Below are 20,242 nucleotides of genomic sequence, written 5' to 3' on the forward strand. Positions count from 1 at the left end.
TGTATCCAACAATGAATAGTTTTTACTATTACTTTCACGTTTGATCTTTGCTCCCGTCTGTTCCTCACGTGGTGACGTCAACCCCACCTCCTCCCACACTCCCCAGGGATGACCACTGTTTGCCATAGGCAATGCCACTTTGCTGGTTGTCATCCACCTTTGCTCCTCCACCTCCTCCTCGCCTTGTTGGGCTTTAGTTTGTGTTTCTGTCTGTGCAGCTCAGTCAGACGTAGTTCGTTAACACAAAGCAACAGAAAGCAAATCAACGCAGGCAAACAAGATTCTTAGAAACCTGTTAGATTTATTCAGGAGCGGAACACAAATCAATATAAGTTACTATAGAGTGAAAGCTTGGCTCCCGTAACAGGCCACAGCTCACAAGGACTGTTTAATACCAGGAATTAAATGATTCAAACATGATGCAAAAAGCTTAAAAAACGAGGCACTGGAGACATTCTCTTTTAGTCTGTACAAAACACCATTACGAAGCCAGTCAGTGGCATTTGAATCACTTCTGACTCAACCCAACACTCATCGTGGCCATGAAGCAGAGCTGCTGCATAGTTTGTCCTGTGGAAGGCGACGCCGGTCACAAGGAATTTTAAACAAAGAACACTAATAAATTACACAACTTAAATCCTCAGAGTCCTACTTTTACCTTCTAGACAACGATGTTTCCCACCCACAACTACAGAATCACAGAAGGCAAAGAACAGAACACTGGTTGCCAGATCGCACGACTCATTACCAGCTCGTGTAGTTTAGGATCCACTGGATGTTTGTTGGTCAGGACAGAAATTTCACTGGTCCTGACTCAGCGAAAGTCACTGTTTTGTAATCAGCGAAACCACGACACAGACAAGCCTTCAGGTTTACTTAGTGTGTTTTCAGAAGAGGTTTGGGTGAAAGGGCCTGAACTCTTCAGAGGAACAGACACAACAGAAAGTCCATTTATCCTCAAAATCATGGTAATAAATGGAGGAGAAGTCAAAGATGAGGGCAGAGTTTGAACCTCATCTTCCAGAACAGACACGTGATGTTTGGGACTGAAGGGCTCATGCTGTTGAGTAGTTTGTTGAAAGCTGAACGAACAAAACCAAAGTCACAGTGGAGGCAAAAACAGCACATTGACAAACCTGATTTTGGAGGAAATCGAGTTAAAAGTTACAAACAATAGTTCTGGCGAGCAGTGAAGAGGCCGCCAGCGTCCTGATTACTGGTTAAACACAGGCCTGTCCTCCGCTCACAGTAAATAAAAGACTGCTTTTCATAAGTTCACACACAGGATGATGTTCACATACAAAGGGAGATCCAAGGGTAAGAACTGATCAGGATCTTACAGAACCATTACAGGACGTGATCACTGTTTGCAGCTAGAATTTAACAAAAACAAATTAAAATGCTTCAGTTCAGCTCAGGCACATGTGCCTCTAGTTCCTCTCCAGGTCCTTTGTGTGTAGATCAAGCTTGTGGAAAAGACTGAAGGGCAGATGGGGGCGGGGGGATTACAGAGTCTGTGTCAGTGGTTCCAGGTTCCATCCACAGGATTCTGACGTGAGAGCATGAACCAGTGCCGTCTCCAATCTTTGAGGCTCTGACGATTACAGGATGATCTAAACAACACATCTGTGTTGGATGGGACTGTCCCATAATAATAATAATGTTAATTTATCTAAATACAGCACATACAGGTATAAATTCTAATCTATGCAGAAGCTGTTAGTGAAGGTGAGAGCAGTGTGAAAACAGCAGGAGCGAAGATGACAACACAGACGTTTAGCTCACCAGTAAAACACAGGCTTTATCCCTTTTCTTGAAATCTGGACCAGTGGCGACATAATAAAAAGGTTCCCTCAGAGAATATGAGGCAGACGGGGCCGTTCTAAACACTGGACCACAGCGCCTGACAGGACTGCGGAGCAAACGTTTTGGAGTGTGACCTTCCTCAGGACTGGGTCCTGATCAGCCTTCCAACGGCCGAGGACTGTCCTCAAGCACCATCTCAACCATCTTTAACTTTTCACAAGCAAAATCAATGTTTTGGACCACAAAAAAAAAAAAAAAAGCTAGAGATGAGCAGAACACGGTGTTCTGCAATATGAGCGTCACACACCTGCACCTCCCCACCCTGTGAGTTCACCAGAGCCAATGGACAGAAACGGAAGTGTTCAGTCAAACAGCACAGACCCAATGTAACCTCAGAGTAAAAAGCTCCTGAATCATCCCAGGGTTCAAAAGCCAATGACAGTGTCATCACAAAATCCAAATCTGGATGAAATAATCATCACACAACAGTGATTTTAGTGTCCAAGACAATCGAATTCATGTTTTAACAACTACTCAAATGAGCTGATAATCCTAAAAGAAGATAATTGGGCCTGTCATGCCGACGCACTCCTGGTTAAAAAGGGGCAGAACTGGACTTTGGTTGGATCAGATCAGGTTCACTGGACACTGTGTCTGATCACCAGTGCTTCCTACGTCTGTGTTTCCATCCAGGTACTAATTAACCACAAGAGTGTCCATCACAAAGTGTCAACTCCTAAAACCACATAAGTTAAAATGCATAGGTACATTCATGAAAGGTATTAAAACTGGAGTGGACTTTTGCTCACTGAGCCCCGGCTAGGAAAGATGTGAAGCATCTGCGAAGGCAGCGCCTCGGCATTGATTGACTCAGCAACACCACCTACCAAACTCCCCCCTCCCCAATTTTATCCCAGGTATTAATAGAGCAGCGCAGAGATCAGGACAGTGTGTGGAAGATGTAGCAACAAAGAGGTTAGAGATCATTTACAATAATCTGGTAGATCAGATGGTGGTGGCTGTGTCTCAGTAAGGCAGAGAGTGAACCTTCACTACATCACAGCTGAGGAGCACAGACACTGGGTCAGTGCCTGCGCTCTGGGAGCACCCGTTGCCTGGTCCTCGCCCTCACTCCAGTATCAGCTGCTTGAGGTTGTCATGAAGAATCGTGTCTTTCACGTCGCGGAACACCAGCCGGATGTTCTCGGTGTTGATGGCCGTGGTGAAGTGGTGGTACAGCGGCTTCTGCTGCGACTTCTGCTGCTGCTCGCGGCGCTTTTTGCGAAAGCATTCCACCAGGAAGTGCTGCACGTCTGCCAGGCTGCTGGGCTCACCCAGGAACTCGGGGAAGTAGTCTCTGATGGACACGCGCTTGACTTTGTCCTCTAGCAGGTCGGTTTTGTTGAGGAACAGGATGATGGACACTTTGCTGAAAACCCGGTTGTTGACAATGGTCTCAAAGATGTTGAGGGACTCGCTCAGACGGTTGGTCTGCCGGTCCTCCATCAGAACCTGAAGGTGGTAGAAGAAACGAGCCTCATGAAACATTCTGACCTCAGAAAGCTGCTCCTGGGGGTGAACGCTCTAAGGCGGTGGGTCCAGTGATCCCACTTTACACTTCACTTGCCCCCGTGTTCCGGTGCCGACTCGGCTCTGATAAGCTTGTCGTGTCATATTCACCTGGTCATATTCAGAGGACGAGACGAGGAAGAGGATGGAAGTGACGGAGTCGAAGCACTCGAACCAGCGCCGCCTCTCGGAGCGCTGACCGCCCACGTCCACCATCTTGAAAGGCACGTTCCTGATTTCAAAGTCGTATTCGTGGATGCCCTTCGTGGGTTTTCGGGCCAAGAGGATGTCCTGCTGGCTGGGAAGGTAGTCCTGCAACCACATGATAAAAGCTCTACATAGACTACATAGACAGGCAGTAGCCCAACCCAGGTACAGGACACGTCAGAGCCGCTACAAGGTAAGAAATGACTCAGTCCTCCAGTACATCAACCTATTATTAAGCTGAATCGAGCCAGGACCTGCTGTTTATTAATAATATGATGCTGAACTGGGACGAGTGTGTTCCAAAAACCAAAATGACACAAATTAAAAAAACTTTCATTTCTGCTAAAGGCAACAAGAAAAGGGCCTTATTGTGCAGTTTACAATGCTTACTCATCATTTCCCTTTTTCTAACTATAGGCGTTTTTCCACATGTGGGCAGATGCTCTAAATTCAAAGACCTCAAAGTTAAATATGTTTAAATAGAATGAACCAAGGACACACAGATGAACAAACCTACGCTGACACATGACTGGAGGCAGGAAGTATATGCCTATAATGGCAGCGTGCTTTAATTCCCTCAGACAACCTAGGGTTCGTGTAGCTAAACTTACAGACTGTTCAAGCTTTTCCAGATTGTCCAGGAAATACTTGACTGACTCCCCCTGAGAAAAAACAACAGGACAGAAACAATGTCTTTATTATGAATATGGCAGGATTACACAGGACACCAGGCTCTTATCATCACTATGACTGAATCATAACAACATGATAAACTCTGCATGTTTTGAGGCCATTAACTTAAATGTCTCATATTAGCTGTGTCGTGGGCCGTGCGGCTCACTCACCAGCTGAAACTCTCTGCGGCGGTCGTACGCGTCCTGAATGCCCCGGTCGGCCCACAGGGAGCGAATGGACGGCACGTAGTGCTGGAAAACCTTGGCCTCCCCCATGCCGTGCCCGTTGGCCATCGCCGAGCGGGTGTCGATCGCCATCATCACGTCTCCGTGCCGCTGATTGGAGGGGTCGCCCCAGGGGATGTGGAGCTTCTCTCGAGCGTCCACTAGCACTCGAATGCCTGCATGAGTGGCAGGAAACACGGTTAGAAACACATCTCAGCAGTTTAGGCCTTCAGGCGGTTTTGAGCTTCATTCAGGAGGTGGGTTGTGATCAGCTGGCTGGGCTTTTCAAAATAAAAACAACAGGTAAAGCACCTGAGGCATTATGTTGATATAGCTAATAGAATAGCTAATTATGCTAATAAAATAAGTCTACTACAACATCAACTACAACATGTGATCTGGTAAACTGCTCCTTAGTATCAGTCACATGGGGAGAGGTTCCGCTATGACTGTCTGATCCGATGAGCTCCTGTCAGCAGCTGCGTTAGTAAAACCCAGGAGCTCAACGCTGGCACCAGAGCGCTGCGGGTTCGGCTGGTACCGATGGTCAACTGACCCAAAACACAACATACAACCTACACGTCTACAATAAACTGGGCGACACGGCAGCCTGGTGGAAGATGGACTAACCACGACCTCAAAGGGCTCACGGAGCAGAACCTCCGTGGTTCTCCGGCCAGCTCCTCGTCCCTCCCTCCCTCCCAGAACCGGACCCTTTGACAGTAGAGCGCTTTACGCTCGGCCGAGCTCAGCCACTGAGCGGCCGCTGCTCACCAGCGAAAGGTCAGAACCACGGGCCCCTCGTTAGCAGCAGACACAACATGGGCGTTTCTCCCACAACCACTACACACACCTACACACACACACACACACGCACCGTGGAGCTCCGGCGGCAGCCAGCGTGGCCATCAGCGGCTCCAGCAGCGGCCGAGCTCACCTTTTATTACGTTACTGAAGATCGTGGCTCTGAACTCTTCCTTGGCCTTTTGGTCGAAGTCCTGCCCGTGAATAATGCGCATCTGCTTGAGAAACGTAGACTTGCCGCTCTCTCCCGCTCCCAGGAGCAGGATCTTCACGAGCCGATTCACGTACTTCTTATCGCGTCTAATGGACTTATCTATTTCTTTAGATTTCCGCAGCTGCTCTGCTTCGCCGCTCGAGAGAAGACAGTTAAGTAAACATACAGATAAAACGGAGCGAGACGGCAGGAAATCCGCCATCTTTGAAACAACTTCATCTATACAGACGGGGAAGAGCCGAGTTCCGGCCAGGACGCTGATGTATTCACGTGTCGGGGGAATTTATATCAATCAGCGGTTACTTAAATAATATCATCGCAAAGTATAAGTCTTTAGCACATTAGGTTTACAGAAAGCCTTGGTGAAAACGCACAACACAAAACAAACATAACTTGTGAGACATACATTTTAAGATTTACAATAACCTATTATCGTCCCTATGTACGTGAACGCAACAAACGTTTGCGGTTAGTTGAGGAGGAACATCAACGTGAACGCGCAGGTCCGAGCAGGACGAGATTCACAGCGTCAGAGTCTCACGAGATTTATATTTCCAACACGTTTTTGGGAAATCTGGGAACTCTGTCTGACTTGCTGGTATTTGGGTTGTTGTATCGTTTAATATTTGTAGGGCTGCCATTAGATAAAATGAGTTACCTTAATAATTACAAAAAATCTCTGTTATAGGATCTATAATTAATGAATCAGTTTATGCTGTGAAATTATTTCATCATGTGACTTAATGAATAAATGTCAAGCCATCAGCGTCTTATATTGCAAATATGTCTGAATACAAAAGCACAATACTATCAGTAATAAGATGCAGGCCAATCTTGCGTAAGCTGAAATTGCAACTGCAATTTCTCTTCCACTGCTTCACATCTTCATGCTACTAAACACTGACCTCCAAAATAAGGATGGATGAACGCTGGTGCTAAGGTTATTTTGTCCTCCCTACAATTTAATGTCTGTTCATATGCTCGACAATTTTAATCTCTGTTTTATCCAAACAGAGATTCCCACAGGACTCACTGTCAACATCAACTAAACTTCTCTCGGATTTGAATGGATAGATTTACACTTTCATATTCTAGGTCTTGCACGTTCAAATGTTTAAGGTATAGGTCTGTGGAGTGTGATGCTAAACGAGTTTCGGCCATGCCAACGTCTATATGTGGTCGAATAGCTCAGCAGGTACAGCATCAGCTGCCCACTGTGGGATGCATAAAGTTTCAGTTATTATTAAATGAGCTGCATAACTCTAATCTGTGTAGAAACCTAATGTTTCTCTACATGGTCCCTACCAGATGATATGAATATCTTAAGGTAATATCTAATGTAAGATGAATGATATCTGCTATATTTGTTAGCCATTAAACATGGAGAATTTATTAAACAGCACACAAGTCACACAAAATCATAAATATCCTCAAACCCACTAAACCTCTTCCTGAAATGGGAGCAAAGTATTTCAATGGAACAAACCAGATTATATTTCCCACATCCTAACCTTTTACTGCAGAACTGTACAATATACATTGAATAGGACAAAAGCATCAATGGTGGCTTTGTCCGTACGGGAGATAAAACCGTAACCCTCCTTAGACTAATGAGTTATTTACATGGGTCATGTTCTGGAGGGATGAGCTGGTTTCAGGTTGGCGTTCTGTGGCCTCCGGTCATGTTGGATGACGTACAGTAGTTACTCCAGTGGAGGGAACCAACGACATCCTCCTTAAAAAGGCAAACAAGGAGGAAGGAACTGATTTGCTATATTTGCCAAGTCAAGTCAAAGGATAACGTCCATGTCCTTCCTAGATTGTCCAGGAAGCTGATGTGCACAAGGCCTAAAGCCAGGATTTACAACCAAATTAACTGCAGCACACATGAAACAAGTCATTCTTGTAGCATGGGCATAAATTAACATAGGACATAATACATATTGATATCACTGCTGAATAAAATAATAAAACAAACCTTAGTATAATCTAGCTGTCCTGCCATTCAAATGCTTGAACCACTTTAATACAGGGCAAACTGACAGATCTGAGACCTTCGTTCATGAGAGTAAAAATACTGAGGACCCAAACAAAGTGACTGAAATTTGGGCAAGCAAAACAAAAAAATCCATGCACATGCTAACTGCATGCTCCTTATCCTGAAACCCTTCAAACTCATGTAACAGAAAGGGCCAGCGCTCACAGCATTGATGATTTACTTAAGAATGGAAAACATATCTTTGGCATTTCATATGAGCGTTCCCTCATGCATGACGCAATAAAGACCGTCCCCCGTTCACATGTGCAGCTAGAACCCTTTAATGAACAGTGGCACCTGTCATGAAGTGGGATACACAATGTTGGAGCACAGGCAAACACAGGCGAAAGGAAACGCCACCGTCTTTAAAGGTTCCAATAAAGCGAAGGTGACACAGCCGTGATGTAAAACGGAGCCAGAGGCCCCAGAGTGGCCAGCGTGCCAATGAGAATGTGAGCATCAGATCCAAGAGTGACGCAAGAGGAAAAATCAGGCTGGCCAATGAGAGCAAATAGAACCTGGCTGAAATAGGAGTTGTGGAAAAAAAAAACAATTAGCCCATTTTGGTGTTTTTGGGAGCCAAACGTTAAACATGTAAAATACCCAATCATTAAACTTTTTTAAAAGTGTAGTCAGAAGGTTTAAATAACAAAAAATGTGTTAAAAAGGGAAAAAACACTATGACTGAGAACTATTCCAAACATGGAAATCACCATCCATCAAACGCGACTGAACTTTAAGGCCTCCACATCGATTCAAATACAGAAACAAGCAGGACTAAACTTCACCAGGATCTAAAAAACAAATAAATATATCTAGATTGAAAAACTCGAGATTACAATATTAAGGCAAGTCCTTTGTGTGTCTGTCTAGTAATTCTGTCCATTTACAATAAAATAAGAGATCAAAGATAACTAAGCCCATCATTAGTTGACCATTAGGGACAATAAAGTTAATTAGCACAAAAACAAGATAAAAAACAAAACAAAAAAAAAACGTTATGATCTCAGCATCCACGAAACCAGACAGTAGTCACACCCCGTCATTAAACGGAACCAAAGCCTTTCCTACACTGCCACTCGAGCTGCAGCCGTGCGGTAACTCAATTCGTCCTCACGGTCCAATACTGTCTCACATCAGCTTCTCAAAAAGGAATCATGTCCCGCGAGCGTTGGCCAACTGGGAGCTAGATGAGCAAAATGAAATGAAAGCACTCTAATTTAAATAAAAAAAAAGAAACTTGTTAGACAGAGAAAGAGGAAACTTAAAAGTGTGGTCCAGGGGAAGGAACAGCCACACTAGTGAATGTAGGCTCTGTAGACTGCAGAGATATCATTATCTGACTGGTCCAGTGCCTTGGCCCTCTTGTACACCTGCGCAGAAACACAAACAGCAATTACATGCTAACCACATACAACCTTGTTCTATTTCTACGTTGTCTGTGTTTGTATTCAAACTGACAGCCAGGTGATGGTTCTATTACAAAGTAAAGCATTTCAAACTCTCAAAACTCTAAATTTATTTTAACATATATTCTTGCTGTAATTCAAGTTTGTAGCTGTACCTCATTGGCGGCTGCAGCCATCGGGGTCGGATGGTTGGCCATGTCCCCCATGGAGATGGCTAATCGGAGATCCTTCTGAATGTGTTTCAAATAGTAGTCTGGCTTAAAGTTGCCCTGTAAAATATCTGGTGGAGGGAGGAAACAACAAATGGTTTCATACAAAGCTTTCTATTTTAAACTAACCAGCAGGTCAGCGACCACGTGCAACGCTTACTTTGGCATTTCTGGTCTACGAAGGTGCTGGCCATCTGGCCTTGGCAAAGAATGTCCAGGAAGGTCTGCTGTGACTGGCCAGTGGCCTGGGCCAGAGTCAGCCCCTCTGCTATGGTGGCCATGAAACTACCCTGAACCATGTTGAGGATCAGCATCATCCGCGCTGCGTTTCCTGCTTCCCCTAAAACACAACACATGTTTGTATAGAAACACAGAAATCAAATGATTGTTGGTGTGACTTCAACAACACTGGTGATGTTGGTGGTAGAGGCCATAATGGAGGTTTAGTGAACCCTATTCTGTTTTGTTACCACAGAAGCAGAAGCATCCTTCCCTCGTCAGTGGTACCCTGCACACATAAATCCACCCCACATACCCAGGAAGAACGACGTCTTGCCCATGGCCTGGAAACAGCTGCTGCAGTCCTCGTACACGCTTCTGTCACCAGCCGCTAGAATCACCAGCATCCCGTCGTTGGAGACCTGCTGGCTTCCTGCCACGGGAGCTTCCAGGAAGCGGCCGCCCCGTGACGTGATCACCTGATGTGGAAACATTACAATCCAGTACATGACCTGAGCCCTTTCCAACAAAGCTCACTGCTCATCCAAATTATATGATGTGTACAAATATGCAATATTTACTATTGAAACAAGTATCTTTGTACCTGTGAGAGCTCTGTGATGGTCTCTGGGTCCACAGTGGACATCTCTATGTAGCATTTGCCGGGTCTGATTCCCTGCAACACTCCACTTGGTCCCAACACCAACTGGAAAAAAGGAGGGCCAGAAAATCAAAATGAAGGAACAGCAATCCTACCTAACGGGTGGCGAGACGTCATGACGCTACTCACATCTCTGGCAGCCTTTGGGTCAGAGACACAGGAGAAGGTGATGTCACACATGGAGGCCACCTCTGCAGGAGTCCTGCCCAACCTGGCACCCTCCTGGATGAACAGGTCACACTGCAACAGCAGGGATTCATCGGCAGGTCAGAAGACTTAAACAACCGAGTCGGAGAACTTTCTACGGCTTCTAGGTGAGTTATGGAAACTGGACTTGTTGCTTCTTACAATATTCTTTACAGGACACATTTGTGGTCCCTAGCCAACCACCCTCAGACTGAAGAAGCCCGGACGTAGGTGGTCGTTCAGACGCCATGACTCAAAATTAAGGCTCATAGACTGATAGATAAGTCATTGCTAGCGGTGGTCGACGTGGCCTCAACATTGGATCGTGACAGATTAAGAAAATCATGATTTTGATATTTCAAGATAAAATGATGGCTTCATCAGTGACTTGGTGACTGTGAGCTAATGACTACTTCTACTCATTGGTAGAAGACGTGCTGGTTCTCATTAACAGATCACGTAATGACAATTTATCTTGATCTTGACTGACTCACTTGCTCAAATTTTAATTTCATTTTCCAAATAAGTCTAACTTCTTGTTTCTGATATCAGGCCTTATCTGGTTCTGTCTCTGTGCACAATGGACGTAAGCTGACCAACAGGCATGATGCTGAGCCAGAAGCAGGAGACGGACACATTTGTGCTGATGTGTCGCGTGAGCGCAGATGCTGTCATGTTTAAATTCACAGACTCCTGGGTGATCAATACCTTTTCTGCTGTACGATTCCACACGGTGACAACATGGCCCATTTTTAGCAGGTTGGAAACTATGCCACTACCCATCAGCCCCAGACCCAGGAAGCCTATCCTGAAGGCAAACAGAAGAGAAGAGCCAATCAGACAAACACACATGACATGTCTGAGCTGATTGACCTGCGCCACATTAACCTCATGATCTGATGATGGGACAAAGGTGTGGATACCTTTTATCTGTGGGTGTGATGCTGCCATTGATGGCGGTGCTGTCTGCTGCTTGTATAGATGTGGATCCCGTGTCCTGCACAGTTAACAGAGGCTTCAACATCACAGACATTAACAGATCTCCATGAGGTAAAATGTCCTCACAAATGTGTATTAAATGATTTACAAATACTATCACATTAACAAATGCATAAATGTGGTTTTGGGATTGTTTCCTAAGCCTCTATCCCTCCCTACTGTGTTGAAACGGGTCCAAATGTGTCTCAGGGCTCAAATGAACATTTTAGTCCAATCTTACATCCAACAAGCTCAATAGAAGAGATCTGTGTCACATTAAATGTGGGGGCAGCCACCTCAACTCTTTAAATGTCCTCCAGGGGCTGAACTGACCAATGTGCAACTATAGCAGTAAAATGTAAATGTAAGACAATCACTTAACAACTAAATATACATGAAACCAACCTTCCTAAGAACATTTTAATTAAAAGTTTATCATTTACCTCCTCTATGATCTTCAGCCGCTTACTGATCGGTTCCATCGATGAACCCGGCTAAGGACAGGAAATAACAATCACACATCCTGTACAGCAGCAGTTCCCAACTTTCTTTTAAGCCATGGACTAGTTTAATGTCACAATATTTAAGGTGGGGCGGAAATATACAACAAAATAAATTGATCCAGCCGGCATTAAAACTGGTATTTTCTAAGTGAACCAACTGTGTATGCAGCTTTATTAGCAGCATCCTCAGAACATCACGTAACATTCCATGTTACATGATGGAATGTTGGTCATGCAAGTGGCAAAGCAAAGGCTTCATTGCCTCATTAGAGCTGATCGCTGCATATTACGTACAGCGGGTTTGGTGCGTGGGAACAACCTGTTGTAATAAGTCCATGTTAGTAGGACTCCTGGTATTTTCTGTTAAAAGCAGCTTGTTTAAGAAGGTAGCGGTTTCAGGTCAGTAGTGTGACCGAGGCAAGCGACTGGACATGTGTCAACATGTATTCTTTTGCAGCCCGGTACCAATTGACCCATGGATCAGGACAGGTCCCTGAGAGCACCGCTGAACAGAACCATCACCTTCTAAAGCCAGGCCCTTTAGACCGTGTTCATCTAAAAAGGACACGTCAGACCCGTTCCACACTGCAACAATGTGATACCAGAATGTTGGCTCTTCGATTACCTTCTCAGACTGGCTGAGGAGAAAGTGATGGAAATGAGGGTCGTCCTTCACAGACTGCAACACAAGCAGAAACTAGTTGGACAACAGATCCAAACCTGAATCTTTTAGTTTCCCACTTCGTGAACCTGAACTGCTGTATAAACAAACAGTGAATCACTAACTTTGGGACATTTTTTGGATCATTCCTGACACAGCTTTGACTATGAGCAGTTCTGGTCAGAAGAGCCTGCAGCTGCATGTGACGAAGGTTAACATGAGCAGAACAAAGGCCCGGTGGCACGGCGGCTTCACCTACACTGCTTTCCCATTTGAATCCCGAGCCAGGTCCAGTTCCGAGCCTCTCAGCCGTGGACGGCTCTGGGTCAGAATCAGTCAGATCCTTGGGGAGAAAACAGATGCATTTCACTTTCACACACGTCTCCGGTACCAGTGACTTGCAGCTGTGAACGACGTTAGACAACTGTGTGAGCCCTGAACTAGTAACTAACTCATTAAACTGCCTGATCAGCTCTCCGATAGCAGCCAACAGGTGTCCCACCCCCCACACAGACCATGTGTACTAAGGGCTGAACCAGTCAGGAGGGACTGCTTTTACCCAAGGACTGCTCCAGGTCTAGCTCTGCCCCCGGAGTGTCACTGACCTTCTCTGAGGGGTCCTTTAGGGCGCTCAGGTCCTCATCATCCTCCTCCAGTATCTTCAGGGGCTTGTGGGGCGTCTTCTTGCCTTTGGAGTCTCCTTTGCCATCAGCATTCTGCAACAAACACATTATTTGTACTGACATTCTAGCATGGTGACAGTCAACAGTCAAAGTGGTGATCCAGCATTTATTGAACAGGTGCTAAACAGCGGCTCACCTGCTCCTTCCCCTTGGCCTTCTTCAGGAAGTCTTCCACCGCATCCACCGCCTGCTGGAAGCGCTTCCCTTTATTTATTTTGATCATCTCGTCTTTGTGGGCATGATAGGGCTTCAACTGTTCCACCTTAATCCAGGCGCTGGATCAAAGTACAGCACAAACAGAAGCTGAGCAGAGGAAGGAATGAAGGTCCTTTAGAACCATCCATTCGTACTTACTGGTCTTCCGTTCCAAAGAACTTGACGAAGTGGCATTTCTTGCCCCTGGGCTTTTTTAGGTCCTTGGGTGGACTCACGATCTGGAAGGTGAAGAAGGGGCAATTAGTGGATCAAAAGAAGGTCAGAGTTAGAGTGGAGGCACACACCAGGCTCCTTAGCTCACCTTTCCTGGCCATGGTGGGTAGCGGCCCAGCTTCCCCCTGTAACGAGTCACACCGCAGAGTTTAATGAGGGCAGCTGCAAACACACACTAAAGACTAAACAGAACCACAAAGTGAAAACACGCCGCCTGATATCAACCTGGATTTAGTTTCTGTTTATGCTGATTAGATGTTCATTTCATTAGAAATTTATTCTAGGACCAAATGAGAATCTACTCTGAAACACGCAGCGCAGTGAAAACCCGCCGCTGGTCTGTGCGTCACTTTGGTCTCTGCGCCAACTGGTCGCACGTCGCTGATCGGAACCGCACGCTCGGATCAGCGCGTTTACTGAAATCCTCCACTGCAGCGACTGCATCGAAGGTTCGAAGAGAGCGTTCGTCCGTTAATAACAGAACCCGCGTCCAGTCCGTCCAACTCCCACACGGAGCTTCGACGAACTGCGACACTCCGCGTTAACGCGGAAGCGGGGTCGCGTTCACATCCGCTGAAGCTAAAGCGCTAACGACGCTCGTCCCGCTTCACAACATGCGGACGAAGCGAACTCAAAAGAACTTCACGACCAAATAGAAACACTACGACTACGCGGAGGACGGTTGGGTTTCCAGAACCGGGGTCGCGGCTCGGACCGTTTCTCTGGCTCGTCCCGTTAGCTGCGCGCGAGCGGCGGCTGTTGGCTGAGTCAGCTCGGCTAGCGACGCGTTTGGGTCGACCACCAACTAACCCAGAACCGAACTCTTAGTTGGTTCTGGTTAACACGCGCACACGGCGCCGAACAACGCGTCGGTGTGCCGCGCGGAGCTTTGACGGGACGCGTCTCACCAAACCAGGTCCCCGATCCGCAGATGCAGCGTCGCCATCTTACAACTTTAGTAAAACGTCGTCGCAGCGAACGAGGAAAAAAACAACACACACCCACGAATCACATGTCGACGAAGCTTCCTCCGATGCAACATCCGCCTCGTCCGCGAGACGAAAGTTCACAAATAAATGTGTAAAAGCAGATTTTACATTCACTCTGTAAACATGTTTACACACGTCTCCGGGTTCGTCCACAGGTACGAAGCTATGAAAGTGATGAGGGTTTGAACCCAAACTGACCCGAACCGAGGAGGGTTATTCTTATTATTATTAAGACTAGAACTGGGCTGATATTATTCTTTTTAAAACAGTTGTCTGGACAGTAAATATTAGAGTTGAGGGTAAAATAATAAAAGGTCAAGAGCGAATGGATTAAATGCTCAAAGGTAAAATTCTTTCTGTAAAGTGGATGTGACTGAAGTGTAAAAGTCTGTTTTGTTTTTATGCACACATTTACACATTCTGTGTGGTTCTGCGGTGTCATATTTTGTCCCGTCAGTTCCCAAACGGATTGTCACTTATAGAAGTGATGGAGCATCAGACTAATAAAACAAGGTGCTGTATTTATTTCCTAGACATAAATAGTCAAACAGGATGTTTTTATGGGTTATGAGACAGCATTTGCGACATTAAATACTAACTTTGTTATTTCATTAACATTGACTGAGACCCTTGTCGTCGGACAGCTAATTTAATACTACTACTTAATATTAATTCATTTTTAATTAATTAACCTTTACACGTCAGTTAAAGCTACATGTCTTGTACTTACTGCTCTGAATGAGGAGGCCATGTTTAAGAAAAAGGTTTATTCCTATCACACTTATAAAGATTACTGCAAACCCAGGTCTTTATCTTTCGCCATTTCATTCCAGGTTTGTTCACTAATGTATTTCAGTAATAAAACATAATTTATTGTCTTTGTTTTGAGTATCTCTGATTCGAACCATTCAAAGTTTTTGTCCTCAGTCGTGTTGGCAGAGACGCAAATAAAAGCTTCTTCAGGATCAGTGGGCGGTGTCACTTTAATAGTAAATGTGTGACCATCCGAATGGTACCTTCAGGTGCGTCACGTAAAAATGAAAATACGGCAATCGTAGAGAACAGGCTCTAACAAATAACTCAATGCTGTACTCTGTATACCAACTTTAAATGACGTGTGCGTGTTTTAGATGACAGACGCACTCCGTTCGCTTTTTAACGTTATTCATTCATGTGCATTTGTTTCCGTTTGGCGCTGTCGTGTCGCTGCCCGTATTTCCCATCGCACCTGAATGCAATGGATTCTAGGCTGAGCTAGGTCTGCAGATATATATTGCGTTGATTTTAAGCGTAGCTGGAGATTATAAGGGTGTGCATCGAATTTAGATTTCATCCGTTTATTGCCAAAAAATGCTGAACCCCCAGAAGTCTCTGTCGGAGCTGTCGAAGATGTCCGCGGCCAATCAAGTGGAGAGAGCGGTGCTGGTAAGCTGCGTCTCCGCTCCCAGCGCCGTTTGTGTCCACGGTTTGCGGCTTGCGTTACTGTCGGACTCTGCGGTCCATGGCGTGTTTTCACATGTGTCACGCTGATGCTGTGTTATGCCGCGTAGCTGGACCCAGCGAGCGGAACCAGCTAGAGCGCAGGTGCGTGACGGTACCGACAGGCCGCCGCGGGCTCTAACGGCGGAGACGGGTTGTCAGGTCTGGAAAAGATCCGCTGTGACGCTGCGTCACTTCGCACATCAAACGTCCGCGCAAGTGTCACCGACTCTGTTTTAGGTTGAATGTGTTTGCACGAGCAAAGTCCAAATCCTCGGACTGTAGCTTTGATGTGTTTGATGACTGCAGCAAATGTAGTCAAAGGACGAAGGAGGATGTAAATACTAACGCAAAGTTAACTCTGTCAGTGTTTCCCGTTAGAAAACAAGTCCTCCACCAGAGCTGCATCAACTGATTGGAAACGACCCAAATAAACGAATGAGCACAGACAATTATAGAACTGAAATAATAAGTTAATGTTTTTGTAGCGCACAACGTGAGAACAAATATGAACATGAAAGACAATTATGGAGACAATTATGAAGACTATATAAGACAATATATGAATGAAAGACAATTATTAAAAAGAACCCCAAACAAAAATAAAACTATTAAAGATATAGATTATATTAAAATCCATGAATTGAAGATGTTTTTTAATTACACGCTGCACTGACTCACATGAATCAGTGCAGTGTGTACAGTGTGTTCTGTTTAATATCCCAATTTTTTATTCCCTCAGTTCCAGGTTCTATATAAAACAGAGCACAGCTGGATTCAGTGGAGCTCCAGGCTTCACATCCACTTCCATTGATCCCAGCCCTGGTCCCTGAAGGTTCCCCTTCAGGGAACATCACACTGTACTGTCTGTCTGTGTGCCCAGCAGCAGAACATTGATCTGGAAGCTCATCCACCCACTCACAGACCCATTTCATCCTTCACATCTAGGTTTCCTTCCTATGACACACATGCAGCGCGTTGCTGCCACGAGAGGCAGGAGCTCATTCAAATATCACCTTATCCTTCCACACGTCAGTTAGTGCGTCAAATGTCTGTCCATTATGCTGATGTAAGGATGGTAGGTTAATAACACGCAACCTGATTAGCAGACTGTGAATGACACCGTGACCCTGCTGTCACCCTGGGAACGTGGACAACGGGAATGTCTGCCCCCTAGTGGCAGCTCAGGGCAACCACTCATTTCGTTGTATACACGCTTACAATGACAATAAATTCTATTCTATTATGAACTGTGGAATCAGAGACATGGACCTAGTAAAATAGTGCTGTTTGTTAACAGCATGTGAATTTATTCTTTATACAAGGAATCAGTGCTCCAATGCTTCATTTAACAGACTGTGAACCTGTGTTGCTCATTTCCTTTAGGTTAAAAAAAGTGACAAATCTCACTTGTTTCACTAGAAAGATGAATTCAACTGGCTGCTGAAAGAAGAAGTTCACGCTGTTCTGAAGCAGCTCCAGGACGTCCTTAAGGTAAAACTCACGATTTGATGCAAATTTGCTCTATCCAGGTGTAACAGCGAAGTGAACAAAGTCATGATGCAGTCAAGTAGTCAGGAACCAACAAGGCTCCTCCAACACAATACAAGGAATAGTCTGAGAGGATGAAGCTTGTTTGGATCAGAACAAACAGTAACGTTAGTACAATAAACACTCTTTCAAAGAATTATAACATAGTTCTAATGTTTCCTTGAATCTTATTATTTAAACATGGCTTGAAGTCCTTCTGGGTCAGAACCAGGCTGACGGAATCACTGGCTTTTCATCATGGCCTGGTGGTAAAAATGTGAATGTTGGTTCATCCGTTACATCAGGATCACAGGACTCTCTACTGTCATTGCTCTGTACATGCGTCGGTAAAGTGTGACTTCCTGTGATGATGCATCCACCGTCTGTGTTGGCAACAGGAGGCGTCCCGCCGGTTCTCCATGCCGACACCAGGCCTAGAGAGCCAGCTCAAACAGGAGAACTTCATCCTCGGCAGCTCAACGTAAGACTGGACATTCATTGTTTTCAAGGTGAACGGGTCCTGGGGTCGGTTTGGGTTCGTATTGAATTTAACTTAGTGAAGGTCTGAGCCTCAGACGCTTTGTGATGTTGTTGCTGGTACTTATTTGATTCCAGTTTCGTTTTAAGCAGTTCTGCCCATCATCTGCCTGGTTGTAATGATTTGACCCAGTCTGTGCTGATGTTCTGCTCTTGCAGCATGGACCAGGTGAAGGGGGTGCTGGCTCTGCAGGGAGAGGCTCTCACCCAGGCCGTAAGTGGGACTAGGTGTCCTCACAGTTGTGTTCCCTTCACCTGAACGTGACTCCATGTGAGAAACGCGCTGCTTGTCTCAACAGGACATAAACCTGAAAGTGGCAAGGAGCAGCCAGACGCTGCACTTTCAGTTCCGGGAGGACAAGCAGTGGAAGCTGCAGCAGGTCAGCCAGAGTCATGATGTCAGAGCCCAATCATGACGGACCCGGATCACTGTGCTGTATCCCTATCTGTGTGTCTTATTGCTCCGTTCAGATCCAGGACGCCAGGAACCACGTGAACCAGGCTCTGCAGCTGCTGAACAGCCGGGACGAGAGCTACTGCTTCAAGACGGGAGCAGAGGTCAACAAGGTCAGTGTGCGTTCGTCAGCTCCACCGCGTCCCGTGCGCTCGCTGGTGGTGACCTCGGTGTTTGTGCTGGAACCGTAGCTCATGGATGCAGTGATGCTCCAGCTGACGCGGGCACGGAACCGCCTCACGACCCCGGCCTCCATGACGCTGCCTGAGCTGGCCACCAGCGGTTTGATGGTAGTGGGCCCACGCACGCACACACACACACGCACACGCACACACACACACTGTCAGTAGTCACGCTCTAGTGCCTCTGTCTGTTTCCACCACCAGAAAATGTTCACTCCTCCAATGCCTGGGGACATGATGGTGAACTTTTACATCAACCTGAGCAAACTGTGTCTGACCGTGTACCAGCTGCACGTGCTGCCTCCCAACACAGCCAAGGTGGGACCTCTGACATGTTACAGCTGATGTGAGCGGTGCTCGCTGTGATGGACTGTTCTCGTCTTTTCCCCCAACAGAACTTCAAGCCGTCCGGAAGCTCGGTGTTGCACAGCCCTGGAGCCATGTTGTGAGTCCGTCTTCTTTTGTACTGTTGTATTTAACCTTCGCCTCTTCGTTAACTTACATTTAAAACCTTAATTTGTAGATCTGAATTATAAAAATCAAATTAAAGTGTTAACTATACAGTATGAACCTTGTTTCACATTTTGTTGTTTCTTCTGGTGCTGCAATGCACTCTGGGTAATATGTGTAGATTTCTACCTGTGGATCCACTCAGGACAGTGAATGAATCTGCTGACAGTGTTTAACTGGAGGAATATTCAGGAAGCTGAGCTCAGAGCCTCCAGGCTTCACGTCGTCTCTTTCCTCTCTCAGTGAACTCAACAACAACCGCTTTGAGGTGAGCCACGTCCATAAGGTGGAGTGTGTGGTGCCCTGGCTCAATGACACGCTGGTGTTCTTCACTATCTCGCTGCAGCTGTGTCAGCAGCTCAAGGACAAGGTGAGTCCTGGAGGTTCGTAGTGGAAGCTCAGCATTCTGTTCTGTTCTTCTGACGTCTCTTGTTCATATGTGGAGCTGATCTTCTTGTGCCTCTTTGACAGATCTCCATCTTCTCTAGCTTCTGGAACTACAGACCTTACTGAACCGCCTCAGACACCGATCTAACGAACCACTCGTCCATTTGTTTTGACCTCTGCGTCCCGAGGAAGAAAATGTTCAGACCTCTGTTGATTTTTGAATCTTGGCCCTAAAAATCCTGCATTTCTCAGTAGAAGCGCCTCCTGGAATTAGACGAAGAGCGACGTATCCCACAGTGAACTGTACTGTTCACCTCCACTAAGGACTGAGCTCCATGATGTGAAGTGATGAGTGTGAGGGTCTGTATCAGTGTCTTCATCAGCTCGGTGAACAACGACTCTGTTGTTTCATAGATGAAGTTAAACTGTCGGTCTGTGTATTAAGCTTCTGTTCCAAACACTATATTGTACGTTTGTTATGTTTACATAGTTTTTCATTGTTGAACATGAACAAAATGCTTGAGCCCAATGTTGGTATTTATCAGTGCAATAAAGACATATTGATCCTGGCTGTTGCTGGGTTATTTTTAATTGTACGTGTCAGCAATAAATTGACAAAGTCATAGCTTCATCTGCTGAATGGGTCAGAACCTGCAGGCGAACCAGGTGATGAGATAATATTTTGATTGATTTTCTAAA

General features: G+C 45.8%; 3 protein-coding genes across 5 annotated transcripts; 1 reads left to right on the forward strand and 2 right to left on the reverse strand.

Annotated features, from left to right (window-relative positions):
* Window positions 1-281: 281 nt before the first annotated feature.
* Window positions 282-6,031, reverse strand: gna13b (guanine nucleotide binding protein (G protein), alpha 13b). Its single transcript, XM_029159546.3, has 5 exons — window positions 5,419-6,031; window positions 4,428-4,657; window positions 4,194-4,244; window positions 3,487-3,687; window positions 282-3,318 (listed from the first exon to the last, which is right to left on the reverse strand). Exons 1-5 carry the CDS (start codon window positions 5,699-5,701, stop codon window positions 2,935-2,937), a joined length of 1,149 nt encoding a protein of 382 aa, XP_029015379.1. The 5' UTR covers window positions 5,702-6,031; the 3' UTR covers window positions 282-2,934.
* An 831-nt stretch (window positions 6,032-6,862) lies between these two features.
* Window positions 6,863-14,600, reverse strand: glyr1 (glyoxylate reductase 1 homolog (Arabidopsis)). Of its 3 annotated transcripts, none has more exons than XM_029158832.3 (16): window positions 14,477-14,600; window positions 13,564-13,600; window positions 13,401-13,480; window positions 13,183-13,321; window positions 12,969-13,079; window positions 12,623-12,706; window positions 12,328-12,381; window positions 11,643-11,693; window positions 11,145-11,218; window positions 10,930-11,029; window positions 10,165-10,275; window positions 9,979-10,080; window positions 9,691-9,853; window positions 9,316-9,495; window positions 9,102-9,226; window positions 6,863-8,910 (listed from the first exon to the last, which is right to left on the reverse strand). In XM_029158832.3, the coding sequence occupies exons 1-16, from the start codon at window positions 14,515-14,517 to the stop codon at window positions 8,836-8,838; spliced, it is 1,527 nt and encodes a 508-aa protein (XP_029014665.1). In that variant the 5' UTR covers window positions 14,518-14,600; the 3' UTR covers window positions 6,863-8,835. The 3 variants fall into 3 exon arrangements, with proteins under 3 accessions (XP_029014665.1, XP_029014666.1, XP_029014667.1); XM_029158833.2 differs by having other exon boundaries at window positions 14,384-14,515; XM_029158834.3 differs by lacking the exon at window positions 12,328-12,381 and having other exon boundaries at window positions 14,477-14,599.
* Window positions 14,601-15,668: 1,068 nt separating this feature from the next.
* rogdi (rogdi atypical leucine zipper) lies at window positions 15,669-20,112 on the forward strand. The gene is made up of 11 exons (XM_029158838.3): window positions 15,669-15,889; window positions 17,366-17,437; window positions 17,872-17,954; window positions 18,170-18,224; window positions 18,310-18,390; window positions 18,482-18,577; window positions 18,656-18,754; window positions 18,851-18,964; window positions 19,042-19,091; window positions 19,400-19,526; window positions 19,628-20,112. Exons 1-11 carry the CDS (start codon window positions 15,815-15,817, stop codon window positions 19,667-19,669), a joined length of 894 nt encoding a protein of 297 aa, XP_029014671.1. The 5' UTR covers window positions 15,669-15,814; the 3' UTR covers window positions 19,670-20,112.
* The last annotated feature ends 130 nt before the right edge of the window (window positions 20,113-20,242 follow it).

This window comes from Betta splendens, chromosome 8 (genome assembly GCF_900634795.4).
Source record: "Betta splendens chromosome 8, fBetSpl5.4, whole genome shotgun sequence".
NCBI lineage: Eukaryota > Metazoa > Chordata > Actinopteri > Anabantiformes > Osphronemidae > Betta > Betta splendens.